Source organism: Chelmon rostratus, chromosome 23 (genome assembly GCF_017976325.1).
Source record: "Chelmon rostratus isolate fCheRos1 chromosome 23, fCheRos1.pri, whole genome shotgun sequence".
NCBI lineage: Eukaryota > Metazoa > Chordata > Actinopteri > Chaetodontiformes > Chaetodontidae > Chelmon > Chelmon rostratus.
In genome coordinates, this window is record NC_055680.1 from 5,956,404 (window position 1) to 5,975,717 (window position 19,314).

General features: G+C 48.0%; 1 protein-coding gene across 3 annotated transcripts in view; it reads left to right on the forward strand.

Moving 5' to 3' along the window:
• Positions 1-19,314, forward strand: part of kdm6ba (lysine (K)-specific demethylase 6B, a) — a 93,868-nt gene that overhangs the window by 68,942 nt on the left and 5,612 nt on the right. For 2 of the 3 annotated variants that reach the window (XM_041964995.1, XM_041964997.1), the window contains 10 exons: positions 10,189-10,275; positions 12,250-12,371; positions 12,901-13,024; positions 13,237-13,332; positions 13,468-13,741; positions 13,866-13,943; positions 14,173-14,343; positions 14,507-14,683; positions 14,838-15,395; positions 15,612-19,264. In XM_041964995.1, coding sequence (XP_041820929.1) covers positions 12,906-13,024; positions 13,237-13,332; positions 13,468-13,741; positions 13,866-13,943; positions 14,173-14,343; positions 14,507-14,683; positions 14,838-15,395; positions 15,612-19,264 — 5,126 coding nt within the window. In that variant the 5' untranslated portion in view covers positions 10,189-10,275; positions 12,250-12,371; positions 12,901-12,905. Of the gene's footprint in view, positions 1-811; positions 1,173-10,188; positions 10,276-12,249; positions 12,372-12,900; positions 13,025-13,236; positions 13,333-13,467; positions 13,742-13,865; positions 13,944-14,172; positions 14,344-14,506; positions 14,684-14,837; positions 15,396-15,611; positions 19,265-19,314 lie in introns of those variants that run through there. The other variant, XM_041964996.1, reaches the window with a different exon arrangement.

A 19,314-nucleotide genomic window follows, 5' to 3' on the forward strand; every position in this document is an offset into this window, starting at 1 on the left:
TTATAAAAACTGCCTATTTAGATTTTACTCTTTAAAGTGTTACCTAAATATATAGAAAGTTATTAATATATCAGAGACAATGTCCCTGAGTCATGCACATGCAGCCTCTTCCAGCTTCGTTAAGGACAGGCTTACATAAAAGGTTTCATGTTGATTAAAAGTCTAAATATAGAGGCATTGGTTGTTTTTGATTTATGAAAATGCAAGTTTCCCCAAAAAGAAGTTTGAGCAGTTTAAGCCTTTTTGTATTGCTAAGGCTCACAGTGTGTGCTTTATTTACCCACACAAAGGTATGATACAGAGTAGGTTATAACCCCCACATAAGTTTATTTTAGAATATTTAGCCTGTACAGCCCACACCTGGACCTACAGTATTTATAGTCCGCTTAATCTAATCCTAACACTGTGATACTGCATCTGTCTTCCTGTGGTAATATGGCGTCAAGGGCTAATACTCCATCCAAAAATAGACGGTCACACGGAAATATGGCTGTTCACCGAGTCCGACAGTCGGTCACGAGTCTGCCTAAAAACAGCTCAGTTGTGAAATAAAAATAAAAAGGTACAAATGAATAGACCCAGCAGGAGGGGGGAGCGTCGAGGAGCAGCTCCAGGACCGGCAGGCGGACTCGGTGCCAGTTTGCGCTGTCAGGGAATTCCGGGGCCGTGCGCTGACGTCACGCGTGTGTACGCGTCCGTCTCGGAGTGCGCGTGTTTGAGTGCGCGTGGCTCTGTCCCTTTAAAACAGAGCTGAGCGCAACAGGATCCCTGCCCGGCTGCTTCTGTGTGAGAGGCAGAGGAGGAAAGGAGCTCGACGCGGACAGACACAGAAACACGGGGCTGTCGCCGAGACGAACAAGGCGGCCATCAAACGGAATAATACGCGCAGAATAGAGGAGAAGAAGAAGAAGCCTGTCGCGGCTCCGCGGACGTCAGGCGGCTCAAGTTTCATGGTTGTTTCGAGAGGAAGCGGCAGAGACTAACAGGGATTACAGAGCTGCGGCTCCGCTCAGATCAGACAGCTGGTCGGGAATTTCTCTGCAGACTCGCAGCTCCAAACTTGCGGATACAGAGACCATCAAGGCAACCGTGGACCTCAAGGAACCGGATACATATTTTCACTGGAAATGATGTATTTTCTGGAGCGTCTATTTGAAATACTTCAATGAACGGTGAGTGCGGGAGCTGCGGGTTGAGCCGGGAGCGTTTAAAAGTCCAGCGGACTGTGTTTTGGTTGTAAGCAGGTTAGTGCTGATGACAAAGTCAATTTTAACGTTATGAGCGTCCACGTGTCGGGTTATTTCCCAGGTATACCATATGTTGTTCCATTGTGTTTTCCTGTTGCGATTCAGGACGGCTGTGAGTGACTTATTGTAATCAAGCGGAACCCTTGATCATGTGTAATCGATAAGGTGGGGGAATTTCGCTGTGTTGTTTTTTTTTAAACCACGGGTGACTCTAATCCCACGCGCTTGTGCCTCAATTCGGCGAATTGTTTTCCTCATATCATCGATTGATCATCTTTACCGGCCATGTTTAATCATTCAGTGCACGTGGATAAGAGTCATTAAAGTGGCTTTAATGTGAATGTGGGGTTCATGGGATTTTTTTTTTTTTTTTTGGGGGGGGGGGTCACATGACCCCAAATAACCCCCATCCCCAAATTGTAAGGTTTTGTGAGTTCAGGGAATTTCTCTTGATAATGACACCTTCTTAACGGAGTAGTTGTCCTAATATATCTGTTCATGAAACTGTGAAATGACCCGATCCTCGTCTTGCTGTGGGACACCCCGGGTCCTAGTTTGGTCATTGTTACCCTGAAAACTCACGATCGTCCCATGGCTAGAAAAGGGAAGGAGAGCTAGAGGACAGGGAGAGAAAATTGCCTGTGTAAGGAGATCTCACGCCATTGTGTGTGTGTGTGTGTGTGTGTAGGAGTGGGTGGCTCTGCTGGAGTAGGAGTGGGGGGTGGGCAGGATCACTGAGGTCGGCAGCCGTATAAAGTGAATGGATGGCTGCCACCCCCATCACCCCCAGTCAATCCTTACGCACACAAAGAGCCGGATTGAAAGGAAGTGATTTGCATCACCTCCCGTTTTGGGGGGGGGGGAAGGGCGGTGTTTTGGTGCTGCTCTTTAGGTCTGGGTTTCAGGGGTAGTTTGTCTGACCACGTAGGATCCCCTTTAGAGGAAACCATAGTCCACAATGACGCGCTGCAGTGACTTTTTGACTGCTCCCATCTTGGTCCACGCTCTCCATGACGCAAAGAAAGCCCTCAGGAGTCAGCTGGGCTGAGTTACGGCAGGTCTTCACACCCAGCTGGCGCACATGGCTGTGTTTGAGCCGTGCGTAATTTCAACTACCAAAACAGTGCAAGTTCAGCGAGATTAAAGAGGGCTGGTTGGGGGCGTGGTGATGTCTTTTTTTGGAATAGAATCAATAGTTGTTGATATTGGTGCTTATTATTGCCTCGCCGCCCACAGACAAGCAGTTAATGAGAATCTGTGGCGAGGGGGCTCATTAGTCACTTTATTGCCCGCAATAAACGAGCTCAGATCAGGAAGAGCGGAGTGTGCTGGCATGGGGTCGCGAAGAAGACAAAGCGTCTTTTTAAAAAAAAAAACCTTTGAAGATTCACTTCCGATCTATCAGATCGATTGGCATGGAACCCAGCGGCGCGTTGAGTCCCCGCGTTTGATGTCGGAGGTTGTAAAAAAAAGATGAAGCTCCACATCGCTCCACACACCCTCTTGGCCGGCTGAGTGCTGCCTCAGCGCTCCCCCGCCCCCGTTTGTCCCGTGATCTCAGAAGGAGAGTGTGTGTGTGTGTGGGAATGAATGAACAATCGCCGCCCATTTTACTATGAGTGATGACGAACATGGAGGAATATCGAAGTGATACACGCGCAAGGAGAGGGGAGAGAGATGACGGTGGAAATGAGGCTATAGCTCAACAATAGTGACTGACTCACACAGCTTGAGTAGGCAAAGTAGAAGAGGAGTGTGTGTACGTGTGTCAGGACAGTGCCCCCACCCTCACCCCATATGTAGCCTTGATGGGGGTGTTGCACGTGTCCAAAGCAAGTTGAGGATTACTTTGATCTATTTTTTTTCCTTTATGTGTGGGGCTGGCATGGGAAATGGGTCATTGGCTTAAAGTGCTTACTCATCTAACACTACTTTGACAGTTGTGCTGAAACAAGAGCTGTGTGTGTGTGTGTGTGTGTGAGAGAGAGAGAGAGAGAGAGAGAGAGAGAGAGAGAGACAGTCCAATAAAATTTGGGGGTTCTTCTGCCTCCCAGCTACCTTTGTGGAGTGTTACAGAAAACAAACAGTGACGTGTGTGTGTGTGTGTTTCAAAGGGAAGCGGGTGGGGGAAGTGATAGGATGTCATCACGAAACGTCTGTTCGCGTGACACCGTGCTGTCGCAGCCTTTCCAGTAAAGGGTGTCGTTTCTTCTCCCGAGAGCGACTCAAAGTGAGAGTGAGGGAATAAGGGAGGTGCGGGATGACTTCTCAAAACACTCCCCACACACCCCGACAGATGAGGCGTGAAAACACGAGTTCTTCTACGTGTTAGCTGGCACAAGGTTTGGAAACCAGTGGAGGAATTTCCCGTCATTTCATGTCAGCAGAAATACTGAACATTTAAAGGGGCACTATCATAGCTGTTCCGGTTCTTTATTCAATGATAGATATTAAGCACAGTTATATTCACACCACAATAATTACTGAATTTCAGGTACTTCACCTGGGTATATAGTGCTGATCGGCTGCCCTCGGCGCTGCAGTGAAATACCTCCAGGTTATGTAGTCTCCTGCAGTGCATGCAAACACCACAGCTCACTGAGCTTGTCCAGACAGCAGGATGAAGGTTTCAGAGTTTGGTCGGGGCCAAGGGGGGCAAAAACTCAGTCAACCAAGTGTGGAATTCCTCCATGCAGCGTGAGACTGCCTACTGTGGATCCTGGTCTCTCACAGTGGCGGCCAGGCCCCCAAAAAAGGAACTGTACTGTCAGCTGTAAACTTTTGTAGGACCCGCCATACGTGAAGTGTTAATTTCAGGTATTTAACTCTATTGGGTATTTGACAAGGGTATAAAAGGCAAGAAATAGGGTGAAAAGAGCCAGGCAAATAAAATGTAGCAGTGCTCATGCTGTTGAATACAGTGTGATTAGCTTTAAATAATCAGCGGGGGAAAATTGAGTCATTGCAGCAGAAATAGTACAACTCAGATGAGGTAAAATTCCTAAACTAGGCAATAAAATATGGGTTCTAATGCATATGCGCATAAAAAGGCTTTTTAGGGTTGAAATATGGAAAAACACTTTGGTTTACATTAATCAGTAACATATATTGATGGAGTCATGATCCTTATTACACATTTCTCATTAGTTTGTACAGAGCAGCAGGACCCTGCTGTACTGCCAGCCAACCATGAGGCTTAGACATCCATAACTATAAATACTGGTCAAACATGCAGCTGTGGTCTCATTCCAGGTTCGGTTATGCTGTGTTTTGGACCTGAGAGCGGTAAGGAAAAACAGATCGGTATAATTCAGTCCAGAAGTTGAGCGAACTTAGAGAGAGCTTATACAGCAGCAAGCAATTCAAACGCAGCCACAAGCCGAGCCGCTAGGCTAATGTAAAACGCGTAAGCGTTTCGAGCCGAGAATCAGCCATTTTTGACATTAGAGAACAGAAGAATCTCCAGATTGAATCAATCCTGAGCGAGCAGATCGGCGTTAGAGAGTTACAGGGTGTTTACGTCCTGTTCGCCTGTTCAGCCCAGTGAGAGAGTAAGGGAAAGTTTTCCCTCTGAGTTCAGTTCCTCTTTGTTATCTCTGGCTCTTTGCCACCGGTGATGATGCCACAGTGGAAGGGAAGTGTGCAAACCTACACACTGTGTAGTGTGTGTGACTCATACACACACTAACAGACACTGTAACAACTTGGAAAGAATTTTCTTCCTTCTCTTTTTTACTTCCGCTCACCTCCTGTAACTACTTTTCCCCACCTCCAACTACACTGGCAAAATAAATGATAACTGAGCCAGCGAGCATGCCCGTGTGCATCATGGGAAATTAAAAAAATACTTAAAGGATCAACAACATTGGTATTTGAGGAATCTATAAACTGTTGTGGATGAACAAATGGCGCTGTCATAACAAAGGTGGTCAGCCTGCGTCACAGTTGTTCTGATGAAGTCAAAACGATCTGTGCGTAATTACACCAACTGTAAGAACAGCGCTGTGCCGGCCATCTGCACACACGCTGTCATTAACTCTGATGCATATAGGACTCATGCACTTTTTTGTTGCTGTTTTTAGTTATCCACGCACAGACTGCTGATGAGACATAATGTTATGAGTCCAGGGAGGAAGAGGAAGAGGGTGGTGTGTTGTGTGTGAGGTCAGCCTGTCCTGTGTCTCAGTAAACATGTTGATCAGTAAAGACCTCTCATAAACCCCATTCCTCTCTGTGTCTGTCTCTCCAGCTTAGTTTTATAACTGTTGGTGAAGACGCCACCGGTTCCCTTGGCAACTGTTACCAAGGGAGCAGAGTCTGCATTTCTGAGCTAGTCAGTGTGTTTGTCTGTGTGTGTGGTGGTCCTGGATGTGGAGCAGAAGCACCAGGAGAGTGGAGCAGTGTGAGGGAGGTGGGTTTTGAGGCGTTTTACAGAGGCAGCAGTGTGATGTTCTGTTTATTTCTGAGCCGGCATTGTTTCATGAAGAACCAGGGAGTTTGGGTGTTTTGAGGTTACTCAAAAGTGGAAATCGAGAGTGACGATGATGAAGCCGTTGTCACTCGTCAATGAGACCATGTCCTCTCAGATTTCCTGTTCGTCAGGCTTCACACGCTGTTTTCCCTTCTTTAGAGTCACAAGCCAGGTGTTGAGTCATTTTTCTGTCTCACACACAGACGACAGCTACGTGCACAATACGCCTGCATGTCGAGAAATCCAGACATTTTCCTCCTCTGAGCAGAGTTGCTGTGAAAGTGAAGCAGGGAGCAGAAGTGACTGGGAGGAGGAGCTACACACACTCACACACTCATTCTGCCATCATATGTTTGTCATTCACTTTTACCAGAAGCTAAAAAGGAGGGCAAACAAGGCTTTTCACCCAGGGTCAGAGCCAAGTAAACGCTTTTCAAGTCATTTGACTGTCTTGTTTTTGTTGACGAGGCTTGTGTGAGTCATGAGTTGGGCACATGTGCCGTTCACACGAGATGACTGTGTGTCTGAGGTGTACTTCAGGAGCCACGACTGAAACCGAGCAGGGTTTTTGACTCGAGTCCTCGTTTCACATCTGCAGACTCATATTGGTAACATATGTTGACTTTCATCTTTTAAGGCTTTTGTAGACCCACTAAGACATATAGAACTCATATCTTTTCAACAGGAAGCCTCAGCCATCAGACCCCTCCCCAAGGCCTCTCACACACACACACACACCCCCCTCAGGGAGGCCTACTTCCTGTGGTTGTGACGACAGCTTCCTCTCCCCTCCAAGCTCTGTTCCCCTTCTCTTCAACGTCACACACACACTTGCATCAGACGTGTGTGTGTGTGTGTGTGTCAGAGACAAGAGGAGATGCACCACAATAAACCAGTTGTAACCCCCCCTGTTCTCTTTCTTTTTCCACTAACAGATGCGAATGTAGAGTAACTGTTTTTCATCAGTGTGCCACTGGGGGTCCGGAAATCAATGTTTTAATCTCTTAAATGTCTCACCGCCAAAGCAGTTCTGTATAGAAAGATGGAAAAAGAGGTGGTGACAAGCCAACCAGCACGTTGACAGCCTGTCCACCAACAGCCACAACAAAACAGCGTTTGGTTGGTGGTTGCAGCCAACCTGAAGCTTCTCACTGTTGTTTCAAAATGTACCGAATGTCGAAATAAGAAGCACGGTCAACCCAGCAGAGGGTAAATGTGAAGATTTGGGACCTTCTCCCCTTGTGTTGTACAGGCGCTCTCCGTCGGCCTGAATGTAGAGCAGATGTGAGAAGCCAGGATAATGACAAATACGAGCTTTTATCTGGCCTGTTATGGCCGGCTGCTGCTGCTGAGCATAGAGATGGCCTGGGGGCGACCGGGTGAAGGGTTAGGTCAGCGGTCTGTCCCCTGGATCATGTGTTGTGCTGTTGAGACGGATGCTAGCAGGAGCTAATCGTCCATTATGGAGGTCAGACTCTTCTGTGTTTGTGTGCAGGAACAATGTTTGCTTGCTGTGTCCTCGGCTGACCTACACAGTGTGCTGACTGATACGACGTCTTCTGTTTGTGTGTGTGTGTGTGTGTGTTTAAAGATTTGGACGTGATGAAGTTATCCCGCATCACTGTCCTGGAACGGCATTTGCTGACGTCTGCACGCGAACAAACAAACACACACGTGTGCACGCACAAAGGCAGGGAGCCTGGCAACGAGGTGGGGGAGGACGGATGCAGGAGCTGCCTGTTCCTCTGTGGGTGTGTGCATGAGAGAGAGAGAGAAATGCATGGTGTTTCCTTCAGAACGCGATCTCTATCTGGGTCTGATTATGTAATGGCCAAATGGAGTAGAGAGAGTGAGGGAGGACAGAGCAAGACTGAGAGAGAGGGAGGGAGGCAGGGAGTCAGGACCATGCATGGCCTTTCCGTCATCCTCTGCCAGAACTCTTCCCTCGCTCTATTTTCTGTTATCTGCCACTTCTCCCAGCCTTATCTGGTCATTTCTTATCAGACAGGCTCCACAGTGACTCTACACGGACAGTAACACTCTGCAGTTGCCTGCCACTACACTCTCAAGTTTTTAGTTTTCAGTTGTCTCAGCCTCCGTGGTTGTTCACTCCAGCACTCTTCTTACAGCACGTCTACCTCTTGCTCTTTCCCCAGGCAGTATTGATTAACACTGCCATGCTGCAAAAAGTCAAATCCTCAGCTCAGCAATGCATTCATCTTGTATTGATTGCTAAATCTTAAAATTTTATTGAGGCACGTAGAAATACTTGCAACCAGGATGAAAGAAGTCTGCTTTTTTAAGGTTCTTAAGGGTCACAATGCAGGAAAGTATTAAATTTTTAACACTTGCACCAATGGATATTTTTTGCAGTGTATGCCCTTACTGGCCTTCCGTCTCCCCCCAGTCTATTTTCCTCTCATGGCCTCAGTGTGGTTGTCTGGCTGCGGACCAGAGCAGGCCAGTGGTTGGCAGGGAAGGGTGAGGGTGAATAAATTAAGGCTACTGCACAGAGACGGACGTCATCTGAACATCTTAATTTCAACCATTTGTTCCCCCCAGCTCATGTCAGTGACCAAGCAAGCTTCCCCGTGCACGGCCACAAGCTCGTGACTTTGGTTTGTGTGTCACATGGGATTATGTTGGATTTATTTATTTTGCTTGTGTGTTTCTTTGTTAGATGCCACAGAGGATTCAACAGAGCTCCTTTATTTTCCTTCCAGCTTTTTGGTTGGCGTGGTTGACGACAGTTGGCACAGCTTTGTCCCGATGCCAAAGCTTCCTGCCTGACCCCGCCCCCCAGCTGATAGCTAGTGTTGCTGGGACAATCACAAACTTGCGTAACTACGACAACGAGGGTGTTGACTGGAACAGCTCTTTGATGTGTGGTGTCATTAGGGGGGATTTCACTTGTGGAAGATGTACGGGGGCGAAGGGGGGATTTTTGATGTAACAGTGAAGTGTCATGTCATCTACTTGGTAATAATTAATAAAAACATTGGCTCTGTATATTGTCACCAAGGAGACTCACAAGATAATAGCAACAGTCCTTAAATGACTGTTGCTGATTGTACTCAGCTGTATGGAGAGAAATCTACAGCTTGTTGTGGTGAGAGTGAGATAAAACTGAAAGCAAAAATCTCACTCAAGCACTTGGAGCTATAAACTGAGCCACCTGAAGTTTACATCAATGTGAAACCGTCTGATCAGCATGTTCGTAGAATTTGCCCAGTCATTTCTCCCGAACTTGTGGTCTGGTTGTTTGAATCCTCTCTCAGCCGTGAACCCCCCCACCCTTGCAGCTCACCGTCGCATCCTGTTTGTCGATCTAAACACACATACGCAGCCCATCAACCCATGCGGCACACTTCATAGGAAGCCGAAATGACATCACGGTGTCCGAGAAGTTCCCGCGGCTGTCACATCTGCGACAGTGCAGGAACACGCCCCCGGTCACCTGACTGTAAGCGGTGTCCCAGGGGGGCGGCGTTTTGGGTGAGCGGTTTCGGGTAAGCCCTCTTCCAGGGTGCTGAGTCATCAGGGGTTCCCCGAAAAAATACATGCGTAACGCTCCTTCGCAGACACACACACACTCCTTCATACAGTACTGACCCACTAACTCTTAGCTGATATAACCACATTTCATGACTCTGGTGTCACCTGAGCTTCTGTGTAACACGGTCTGCCGTCCTTCTACAAGATCTGGTTTCAGGGTACTGAGTTTCTCACACTGTGCTGGTAGAGTGGCTGTGAGCAACGTGATAGCCAGGGTAGCAACTGGATTAGACGACCGTTTGGTCACAACAGACATAAACACACACCCTCTATAAAAGTGGTAATTACAACCTCGCCACTGTGTCCCTGTTTGCACTCACCAGTCACAACTGGGTGTCTTGCTAGATTTCTCTCTTCTTCTTTTTTTTATTTAAAATTTACACCCTGTCACCCTCTCTCCTTTTTCCACGTGATTTATTATTTTACTGTGTTTTCTCTAGCGCGACTCTTTCACATGTGATAGTTGACTTAGGCGGGCTGGCTCTTCCTGTTCGAGCGAGATCAGCCTCGTCTGCTCGCCCGTTAAGCTGCACAGTCAGTCTCACCATTGTGTCGGTGTGAGAAGAGAAAGCGAGAGCGGGCGAACGAGAGCCCCCCTCGCTCCCATTGTGTCGGCCTCCCCGCTGATTTACCCCTTCGCCTCTGAGCCACCTTCAAGTTTTCCACCCAGCTCTGACACCAGGCGTCACGTCAGGGGTCAGGAAGCCATGAGCGATGAGAGCAGCGACGAATCGTTGTCTAGAAAGTCAGAAAAGAGACGCAGCAGCATGAAAGAAGTTGTCAGTTGATACTGAAAGCAAAGACCACCCTCAGACCTCAGTCATATGCTTTGAGGATTTACAGTTTTGATCATTACATGTCATGTTAAGCATGGTTGAGCTGGACATGAATGTTTTTCTCTTCTCTGTCTTTCAGGGTTGAAGAGACCCCAGAGAGATGATTGGCGGCCGAAGCTGAGACTTAACACAACTGTGAATCAATAACTTGGTGCTACTCTAAAAGGTACGCTCAGCATGAGTGTGTGTTTATTTCAGTTTGTCTTAAAAGCGTGTCGTGTGCAGTCCTGACAGTTAGCCTATCTTCACATAGCAGCAGAGTCTGGTGGATGATGATCCCTGTGAACCACATGGGGAGAGATAGGGAGGGTGGTGTGTGTGTGTGTGTGTGTGTGTGTGTGTGTGTGTGTGTGTGTGACACTGCATAGCACCCCTCCTGACAAGCTAAAAGTGTACAGCGATTGAAATATCCCCCACTGGGCTTTAAATAGAGACAGAGAGATCCAGAGTTGGTGGGAGGAAGAAGAGAGGAGGAACTGGTGGGAGGAAGGACTGCGTATGACCAGAGCTAATTTTGGAAAAGTGGTGGAAGAGTGCTGTGCTGAGCAAGAGAAATGAATCATAACCAGCGTTTGAATGTCTGCTCTCCAACTATTGCATTATACATTACTTGTCACGTACTTCAAAATGTTATCATTCTGTGCCCTGAACGTTTGGAGCTGCAGTTCACTGGACAACTGGTTTCTTTTACGTCACGCTTCCACAGACACAGAAATCAAACGTGCGTCTCTGATGGTCTTGGTCATATTGACATTGTTTTTGTTTTTGTTGTTTATTGACATCACTCAAATTAGTGTGACAGGGTGAAGTAATCAGTAGAGGGAGGTGGCAGGTCGCTGTGTTTGAATCGTTCAGCGTCACTGATGACAAAAAGTTAGCATTTTTATGTTGCAGTATGTGTGTTAAGTATCTGGAAACAGGAGTTTTAAACAGTGGTGAGTGTGTAGGTGTGAACACATCCCTCTCAGGTTTTGTCAGGGAGCTCTTTTGTTGTCTTTTTTTTTAATCGAGGTACTTTGAAACAGACTTCTTTGTATCTCAACACCTTCTGTCTTTTGTTTTGTGTGTGTGTGTGTGTGTGTGTGTCCGGTGTTTGAGAAAGCAAGGAGGGGAGGGAGTTATCTCTCAGCTTCTTTTATGCATTTTCCCCTCAACCGCTTTCCTTTGTGTTGTCTCGGTGTGTGTGTGTGTGGGAAGGTGTGTGGGCGTTTTCATGGCACCGTTCCTACTCTCCACTCCACTCCACCTCCCTCCATCCCTTCCCTCTTCTCCATCTCCATCTTTTCTCCTTAATCTATCCTTCCATCCTGTTCAGACCGTCTGTCGCTGCTGCCCCCCTCTCCCTCTCCATCACGCCTGCTGTAATGAGATTAAACCTTAGTGTATCCACCAGGCATGCACACACACTTAATGCACACACTCTTCAGAGTGCTGCAGCACACACACACACAATCATCCACTTAAGAGAGCGCACTATTCTCTTGCATGCGCTAAATCAGCACAAGCCTGACACGACCATGCAGCTTGCACACTTGGCATTGCTTCCTACATCTCTCTCACACACACAGACACACTTGGCATGTGACCAAGGCCTCTCACTCTTAGTCTTTCCCTCTGTCTCTTGTTATCAGGAGGCCCATGGTAAGGATTACAGTAACCCCAGGTCTGTCCTCATAGGTGAGCTCCCCACTGAGCCATCTGGGCCTCAGTAATAATCCTGTCTTGGACCGACTGGTTTACTGACGCCCCCTACAGGCTGACTGACTCATTGCAGCCCACCCCAGACAAAGACATCCCTCATGATTTGAGACTTCAAGCAAATTTAAGTTATGCCCATGTTGCTAGGTAGAAAAACCTTATTAGAGCAAAATGAAAGGAAATTTCAATGGTGAGAATTAGATGTAAACAAGGGCAAACAAAGGCTTTAATTCAGGTTGCCTCTGCAGTCACAGTAAGCTCTCCCCTGCCCTATATTGTACTTACACCCTCCCTTCTCTGCTGGCAAGCTCTCCAGCTCGCACACATACACACACCAACTAGCCTATATAATAGAGAGCCCACTGGCATTTATTGACTTTTCAGTGTGTCTCTGTCTCGCCTGTTCTCATAGTGGCTCCCCTGTTCCCCTTTCTCTCTGCAGCCAATAGGCTTTTGGGGTCTTGGTGCTAAAGCCAGAGGAGTCGGACAGCACAGATATTCTCAGTGTTGGTGTGAGGCCCTCTCTGTGCTGCAGTGGAGGGCTTCACAGACACAGCTAGTTTGGTGAGTATGAGCTCCCTTATTGTTTTTAATGACAGACATTGTGTTGCAGGTGTGTGATATGGGGCAGTTACCTTACCTTGAATAAGTTAGTGGTAGTTTATAGAAATATGTAGTTATCTATCATCTCTTTTAAACTGTAATATTTAGGTTAGAGGAGAGATAAGAACATTCAAAAGTAATTACATTTCTGAGTCAGAATCCCTCACTACAGCCTGTAATTTTGATTGGCTAACTAGTAATTCTAGTGCAATAGATTTTTAAGGCAATCTGTTGAACCCTGTGGTTTGTTGCGTAATGACACATCTGCCATTCAACCACAAGTCCACGCCATGACATTTAAAAGATCATGGCACTTTATAACAGTATCACATAGTGGTTTATATTTTCTACTTGTAAAAAGATTTAATTAAAAATGTGCTCATTAACTGAAGCTTTTAAAGTGAATATACATTATGCTTTTAGTCCATATGGGTTTTTCTGTATGGAACCATGTGAGTAAACTGACTGTATTCATAAAATCCACACACAGGCTGGATGCATCACGCAGTAGAGCAGTTTGGCGGGCGTGGCACACGGGATTCCTTCCCTCTGGACGGACTCAACCGGGGACCATGGGCTCCCGTGGGCGGCCGCGCCTGGCAGCCACCTGCCAGGTCTGTAGCCATGACAACACATACAACAAACTTTTACAAACCTCTTTGTTAACTTAAATCCATCAGGTTTAACCTCTAATTAAAGCAGCTGAGTTCATGTTGTTATGGCAGAACTTAAGTAAAAGCTTAAATCTACTCAACAACCTGAGTGTAAAAACTAGTAGGAAATATCATCTGACTGTACTGTGTGTGCTCTGTTTGTTCCTCGTCAGGTGTTCGCCTGGAATGAACCAACACCAACTCCTTTCCCATCTACCTCCTGGTCCTATGGGCGGACTGAATCATCCCTATAAATTCTTTAGCAATGGGTGAGTGACAGAACAAAATTTAGAAAGCAAAGGGTAGTTAATTTCTAGAAAAAATGAAGCACAATGAAGCAAGGTTGTGCTTTGATTTTGTTGTTTGTTTTGTAACATTGTCTAACCCTTTTTTTGGCTGACCAGGCCCATGCGAGGAGGTGAAAAGCTTGAGCTCCCACAGCCTATGTTACCAGGTCTACAGAGGGAGCAGCAGAGAGCTCCTCCTCATCATCATCATCTGCATCTTCCACCTCCCCACAGAGCATCGGAGCAACTGGGTCAGCTGTATGAATCCCACCTCCCTCCTCAAGGACATCCTGAGCACTCACTTCGTCTCCATAATGGAGGCTATGCAGGCAGCGGCGGACCACCCCCCAACCCACATCATCCCCCTAGCAGGCCAAACCAACTGCTGAAGGTCAGTAACAATGCCACAGGTGATTTCATGGCAGATTTTTGCACAAGAGTTAAACCATGTCTAAACAGTTGTCAAAGATGAAAAAAAAACTCTGTTGACAGTTTTTGTCTTCTGTCTGTTTTAGTTCGGGGGTCCTCAGGAGCAGCATGCTCCCAGGGGACCACCATTGCTGGGAGATGAGATGTGGGCTCAGGTGCAGCAGGTAGGAGCTCTGTAATTGGCTATGATCATATTTCATCATCCATACAGAAATAGATCAGTCCCTGTTCTGGCTGTCATTTCTGCTGCACATGAAAGACACACACCATTCAAAGCCACTGCCACTGAGCTATGGCTGAATATTTCAGCAAAGGAATGTTTTTGAACCAACACTGCAGTAACTGCACTTGATCTCTGCATGTGCTCTGATCGTGTCATTTTTCTGTTTACAGCAGAGAGGCTATCCAGGGAAGATGCTTGGGGGTCAGCTGAAGAGACCGGGCCCTCCATTGGGAGAGCACTCTGTTATCCAGCACACTCCTCCGCCATCACTGCACCTGCCTTCTCGCCCAGCTGCCGAGGACTGTCCCAGCCCCAGCAAGAGGAAAAAGAGTTCAGATCAGGTATTCCACAAGAACAAACTCATTTATTTCTGTTATACCAAAACATCCACGATGAGTGGCAATTCTAACCTCAGTTCTAGATTTTTGCTGCATTTTTGTTTTGTCATTCTGGTTTGTTGGATCTTTGCATCATAAATATTGTACTGTCCCACTCCTTGTGCAGATATCCCATCCTGGGCTGCAGCGTTTCGCTGGTCAGACTTTGTTATCTCAGCACCAGTCGTCGGTCCACCACCTCCCTCCAAAACCTGCCTTCTGGAATCCCGTTCACAAGAACAACAGCACTCCCTGGCAGCCCCAGGCTTCTGACCGCAAGAACCCTCCATCGCAGGACTTCCAGGTCTGAACAACAAGAAAATATCCCTTCATTATTGGCGATCAATAGGGAAACTTTTACTGGATGAGTGATACCATAAACATGTACTGAACCTGACAGTGTTGTTTGATGTGCTGTGAATTGATTTTATATTACTCCAATCATCTTCTCTTAATAGGATACCAACAAACATGGAATGGGCAGCTACACCCAAAAGTCCTCCCCTGCTTCTTCCACCCCTTCAAACCTCTCCCCTCTACCAAACTCCTCTCCAGGAAGCTACAACCATGGATGTGCTCCTCAGCTCCAGAAAGACACATTCCAACCTCAGGCTGTAAACCAGCAGTCCCCTCACTCCTCCTACCCCAGCCCCAGCTCCAAACTGAGGCTAGCTCCACCCTGCCAGGCCATGGAGCCACATGGTCCTCACAACCAGAGAGGCCCTCACATTGGGGTCCAAGGTGGCAGCCAAGCTACCTCTCACACTGCATCTACCCCAACTAGGGGAGACAGAGATCAACACCTACATGCCCAAACATCACCAGCAAACCCTCCTGCAACCAGCAACAACAGCAGCAGTAGTGTGCCTTACAGCCACTTCCAGCCTCATCCAGGGCTGGTGCACCAGGGTCCCCCTCCTCCACCCTCTCCTGCCAGCACCTCAGTACCTCAGCAACAGCAAAACGGGCCCCATGAGGCCTGGAGATACCAGAGCAGGCCCAGCAGTCAGTCCCTAGTGAGTACAGGTCATTCATGCAGTAACACATTTTCTACCATGACCATATCAGTTTGTTCCTCTGCAGCCATGAGAGTTATGGTTATTTGATGAATGCAACATGTGTTTCTACTCCATTCAATTTAACTGTTATCTCAGCTGCAGAGTTCAGATAATTAAGTCAAAAATGATCACTTAATAAAAACTGTTCAGTTAATTGAATATGTGTCTCTACAGGAGTCAGGCATCTACAGGCCTCCAGGACTGCTACCTCAGCGCCAGCAGAACCACAATCAGGTCGTGGATAGTCGGGTTCCAGGTCCCTCCCAGCATCACCATCATGTCAGCCCTCCTCTGCCCCCAACCAGCTCCACTCGAACACCTGTCATCACCCCCAATCTTCCCATAACACAGGCCTCCTGCTCCATCAGCGGCTATACAGGCAGCTCCAGAGGTATGGCTGGTGTCTCCTCGCTAACCACGTCACCCCCTGCTGGTTGCCCTGTGACCATTGGCAGCAGTAATAACAGGTGGCAGAGAGGAAGAGAGCCAGTACCCCAATCCTCCACCAGTGGCATCACTAGCCCCACCTCTCAGCTAGATGCTCTTTTACAGCCAGGATGTCAGAGAGGCCAAACTGCTACTGCCAACCAGTCTCACCATCATGGGCTGCCCAGACCCCAACAGCAGGGATCCACCAAGTCCCAGCCCATGAAGGGGAAGACATCATACTATGCTCAGGCTGAAGTGGAGCAACCTCCTGCATTTTCCTCATCATCTTCTTTGTTCTCCTCAGGGCACAGTGTGATTACAAGCCGTGTTTCAAATCCTCTTCCTAGCTCTCCTACTACATACTGCGCAGCTCCTCGCTCCACTGTCAACTCTAACCGTCAGCCATCCAATCCAGCCCTGTCCTCCAGACTGCATCATCAGCCAGAATCTGCCTCAACACAGGCGTACTCTCAGCCCCAGATTCATCCACCAGCTCCGACCTCTGTCTCTCAGTCAATCGAAGAGGCCCTAGACAAGCTTGATGCAGAGCTAGAGGGTCACATGCAAGCTGAAGAGAGGAAAAAGAGGGACAGAGAGGAGCGAGAGAGAAAAATGAGAGAAGAGGAGAGGCGGAAGAAAGAATGGGAGCTGAGACAAAAGCGTGATGAAGAAAGGAAGAGGAAAGAGCTGGAAAGGAAGGAGGAGGAGAGGAAAAAGAGAGAACTGGATAGACAGGAGGAGGAGAGGAGAAGGAGAGAATGGGAGAGGCAGGAACAGGAGAGAAGGAGGAAACAAGAAGAGGAGAGGAGGAGGAGAGAAGCGGAGAGGCTGGAGGAGGAGAGGAAAAAGAGAGAATGGGAGAGGCAGGAAGAGGAGAAGAAAAAGAGAGAATGGGAGAAGAAGGAGCGGGAAAGGAAGAGGAAAGAGTGGGAGAGGCAAGAGGAAGAGAGGCAGAAGAGAGAGGCAGAGAGGCAAGAGGAGGAGAGAAAGAAGAGAGAACTGCAGAGGCAAGAAGAGAAGAAAAAACAAAGAGAGTTGGAGAAAAAGAGGATGGAGCAAAAGAGGGAGGAGGACCTGTGCAGTGCAAAAGGCAAAGAACAGACTGCAATTGAAAATCTGGAGAGACTCCTCTCTGGTAACACTTCCCCCACACCTCCACCTCCTCGCCTGTCTTCTGTTACTGCACCTCCCTCGGGTCCATCACCCCCCAACTCCCAGGCTTCACCCCCCTACCCTTGGCTAAGCCGTGGTGGCATACTCCCCTGTCCACCAGGCCAAACACCCACCACCACTACTCCTGCAGAAAGGCTGCGGCCACCCCCCCTCACACCTCAGACTGAGTATGCCAGAGAAAAGCAGAGGCAAAGGGAGATGTGGGGCAACAACAGCGGAACGACTTTCAGTCCCTCATCAACACACAGTACCTCAGGGATGAATCAGTCGGTATACCCCAACAAGCCCCCGGCAATGCAAGCCGCACCCAACCAATCCAAAGACTCAGCTAGGGAGAGAGACAGCAGCCAACACTCTCTCCCTACCTTGGCACTTAGAGAGCCCCCCAAACTGTATCAGGCTTTTCCCAGAGAAAACTTGCCACCCCCACCTCTATCTACCACTTCCACAAGGGGCATCCTCAACAAGCAGGGGACAGGACATGGTTTGGAAAATGCCAGCAGCTGCGATGCTGACTCTGACAGTGCTCAGTTTGAGGAAGAGCCCTCAGAGTTGTCCACATTGCTCCCTGATGGTCTGGCTAACATCATGGCCATGCTGGATGAATCCATCAAAAAGGAAGAGGAGATGTATAACAGTGAAAAGACTGGGTCCACAGGTCTGCTTGACAACTTTCCTCCTAGTGTCCAGCCGATCAAGAGCTACCTGTGTGCCCCAGACCTCATTCCAGCAACAAAGCATCAGCCCAACCAGGAAGACTTTGGGTCCAATCCGCATGCTAGCCCTCCTGTGCTCAGCCGCCAAGGCTCTCTGGCATCCCCCTGCAGTCGAACATCGTCTCTTAATGAGGAGGATGAGGACTACCTTAAACCTTTTCCAAATGTACCTCTCAACCCTAAACAATCAATTGACATTGGAATGGGAGTAGGGAACACCAATTACCGCCACAGTGACCTGGCTAAACTTTACGGCCTCCCTGAGCAGACTAAAAGTGAGGCTGACGAGGAGGATGACGAAGAGGATTCTGAGACCCCCTCTTGTTCTCCACCACCCCAAAGACCCCACCTCCACCAAACGGGTGTAAACAGCATGTTCAAGTCCCTAGCAACTGTCCTAGAGAGCCAGAAGTATGCTTACCGTGGTGGGCCTTTTGGGAGACCCCCTCCATCAGCGCTGGTTGGGGTCAAATATTCATCTTCACTGTCACTGGGCCCTGACATCTGCTGCCAGCAGCAAGGCGGTTCTCCCACCTCAGATACAACCAATCCACCATTCAGTCCAGCTGTCCCACCTGTGAAGTCCTCTCCTCATCTGCTAGAGGACAAGAAACTGAAAATAGAGGATGCTGATGTTTGGAGAGATGATGGAGAAACATCAGAGGAAAGCGTAAACTCTACCAAAAAGGAGAGTTTTGCTACCATAAATCCTGTCAGAGTGGTCAAGGAGGAGCAACTGCTGACCACCATCTCTGAGTCTTCTCTGGCAGAGCTGGGCAAGAGCTGCGAGGTCATGCTTAGTAAACAGTCACTTCCTAACAAGAATTCCCTTGATAAACCTGACGGCCATGGTAAAGTGGAGGACAGACACAAATCTGATAAAGTAAAGGAACACAGAGAGAAAGACAGAAACAGAGAGAGGGAGAAAGAAAAGAAGAGGAAGCATGGTCACAGCCACAGTAGCAGCAGGAAGCATGAAGACAGGAAAGACAAGAAGAAGCATAGAGAAAAGAGGGAGGAGATGGCTTTCTCCTCTTCGTCGTCGTCGTCATCATCATCATCTTCTTCTTCTTCTTCTACTCATTCCAGCTCCAGCCACAAGCGGCATAAGGATGGCAAGAGCCATAAGGAGAAGAAGGATCGCAGAATCCTTGGTGACCTCAACCTCCAGTGCAAGGAGGGCTCTGAGAAAAATCGGAGTCATTATGACACAGAAAAGAAGAAACGTAAAGAGGCATCCAGTGCCAGCTCCACCAGTGAAGGGAAGCATGCAGAATGTTCTTCTGAGCACAAAAAAGGCTCTGAATCTGGTTCTTCATTAGGTTCAACAGACTTCTTGAAACTGAAGGCCCTGTCAGATGGGCCACCCAAGGAACTAAAGATTCGCCTGATCAAAGTGGAGAGCGGGGACAGGGAGACGTTTATTGCCTCTGAGGTGGAGGAAAAGAGGATCCCACTGGAGGAAATCAGCATCAAGAACACTGCCAGTGAAGTCATCAGGTCCTGCAAGTAAGTGCACTGTGGAGGAAGACTTTTAAAAAATGCATTTGATGTGAAAT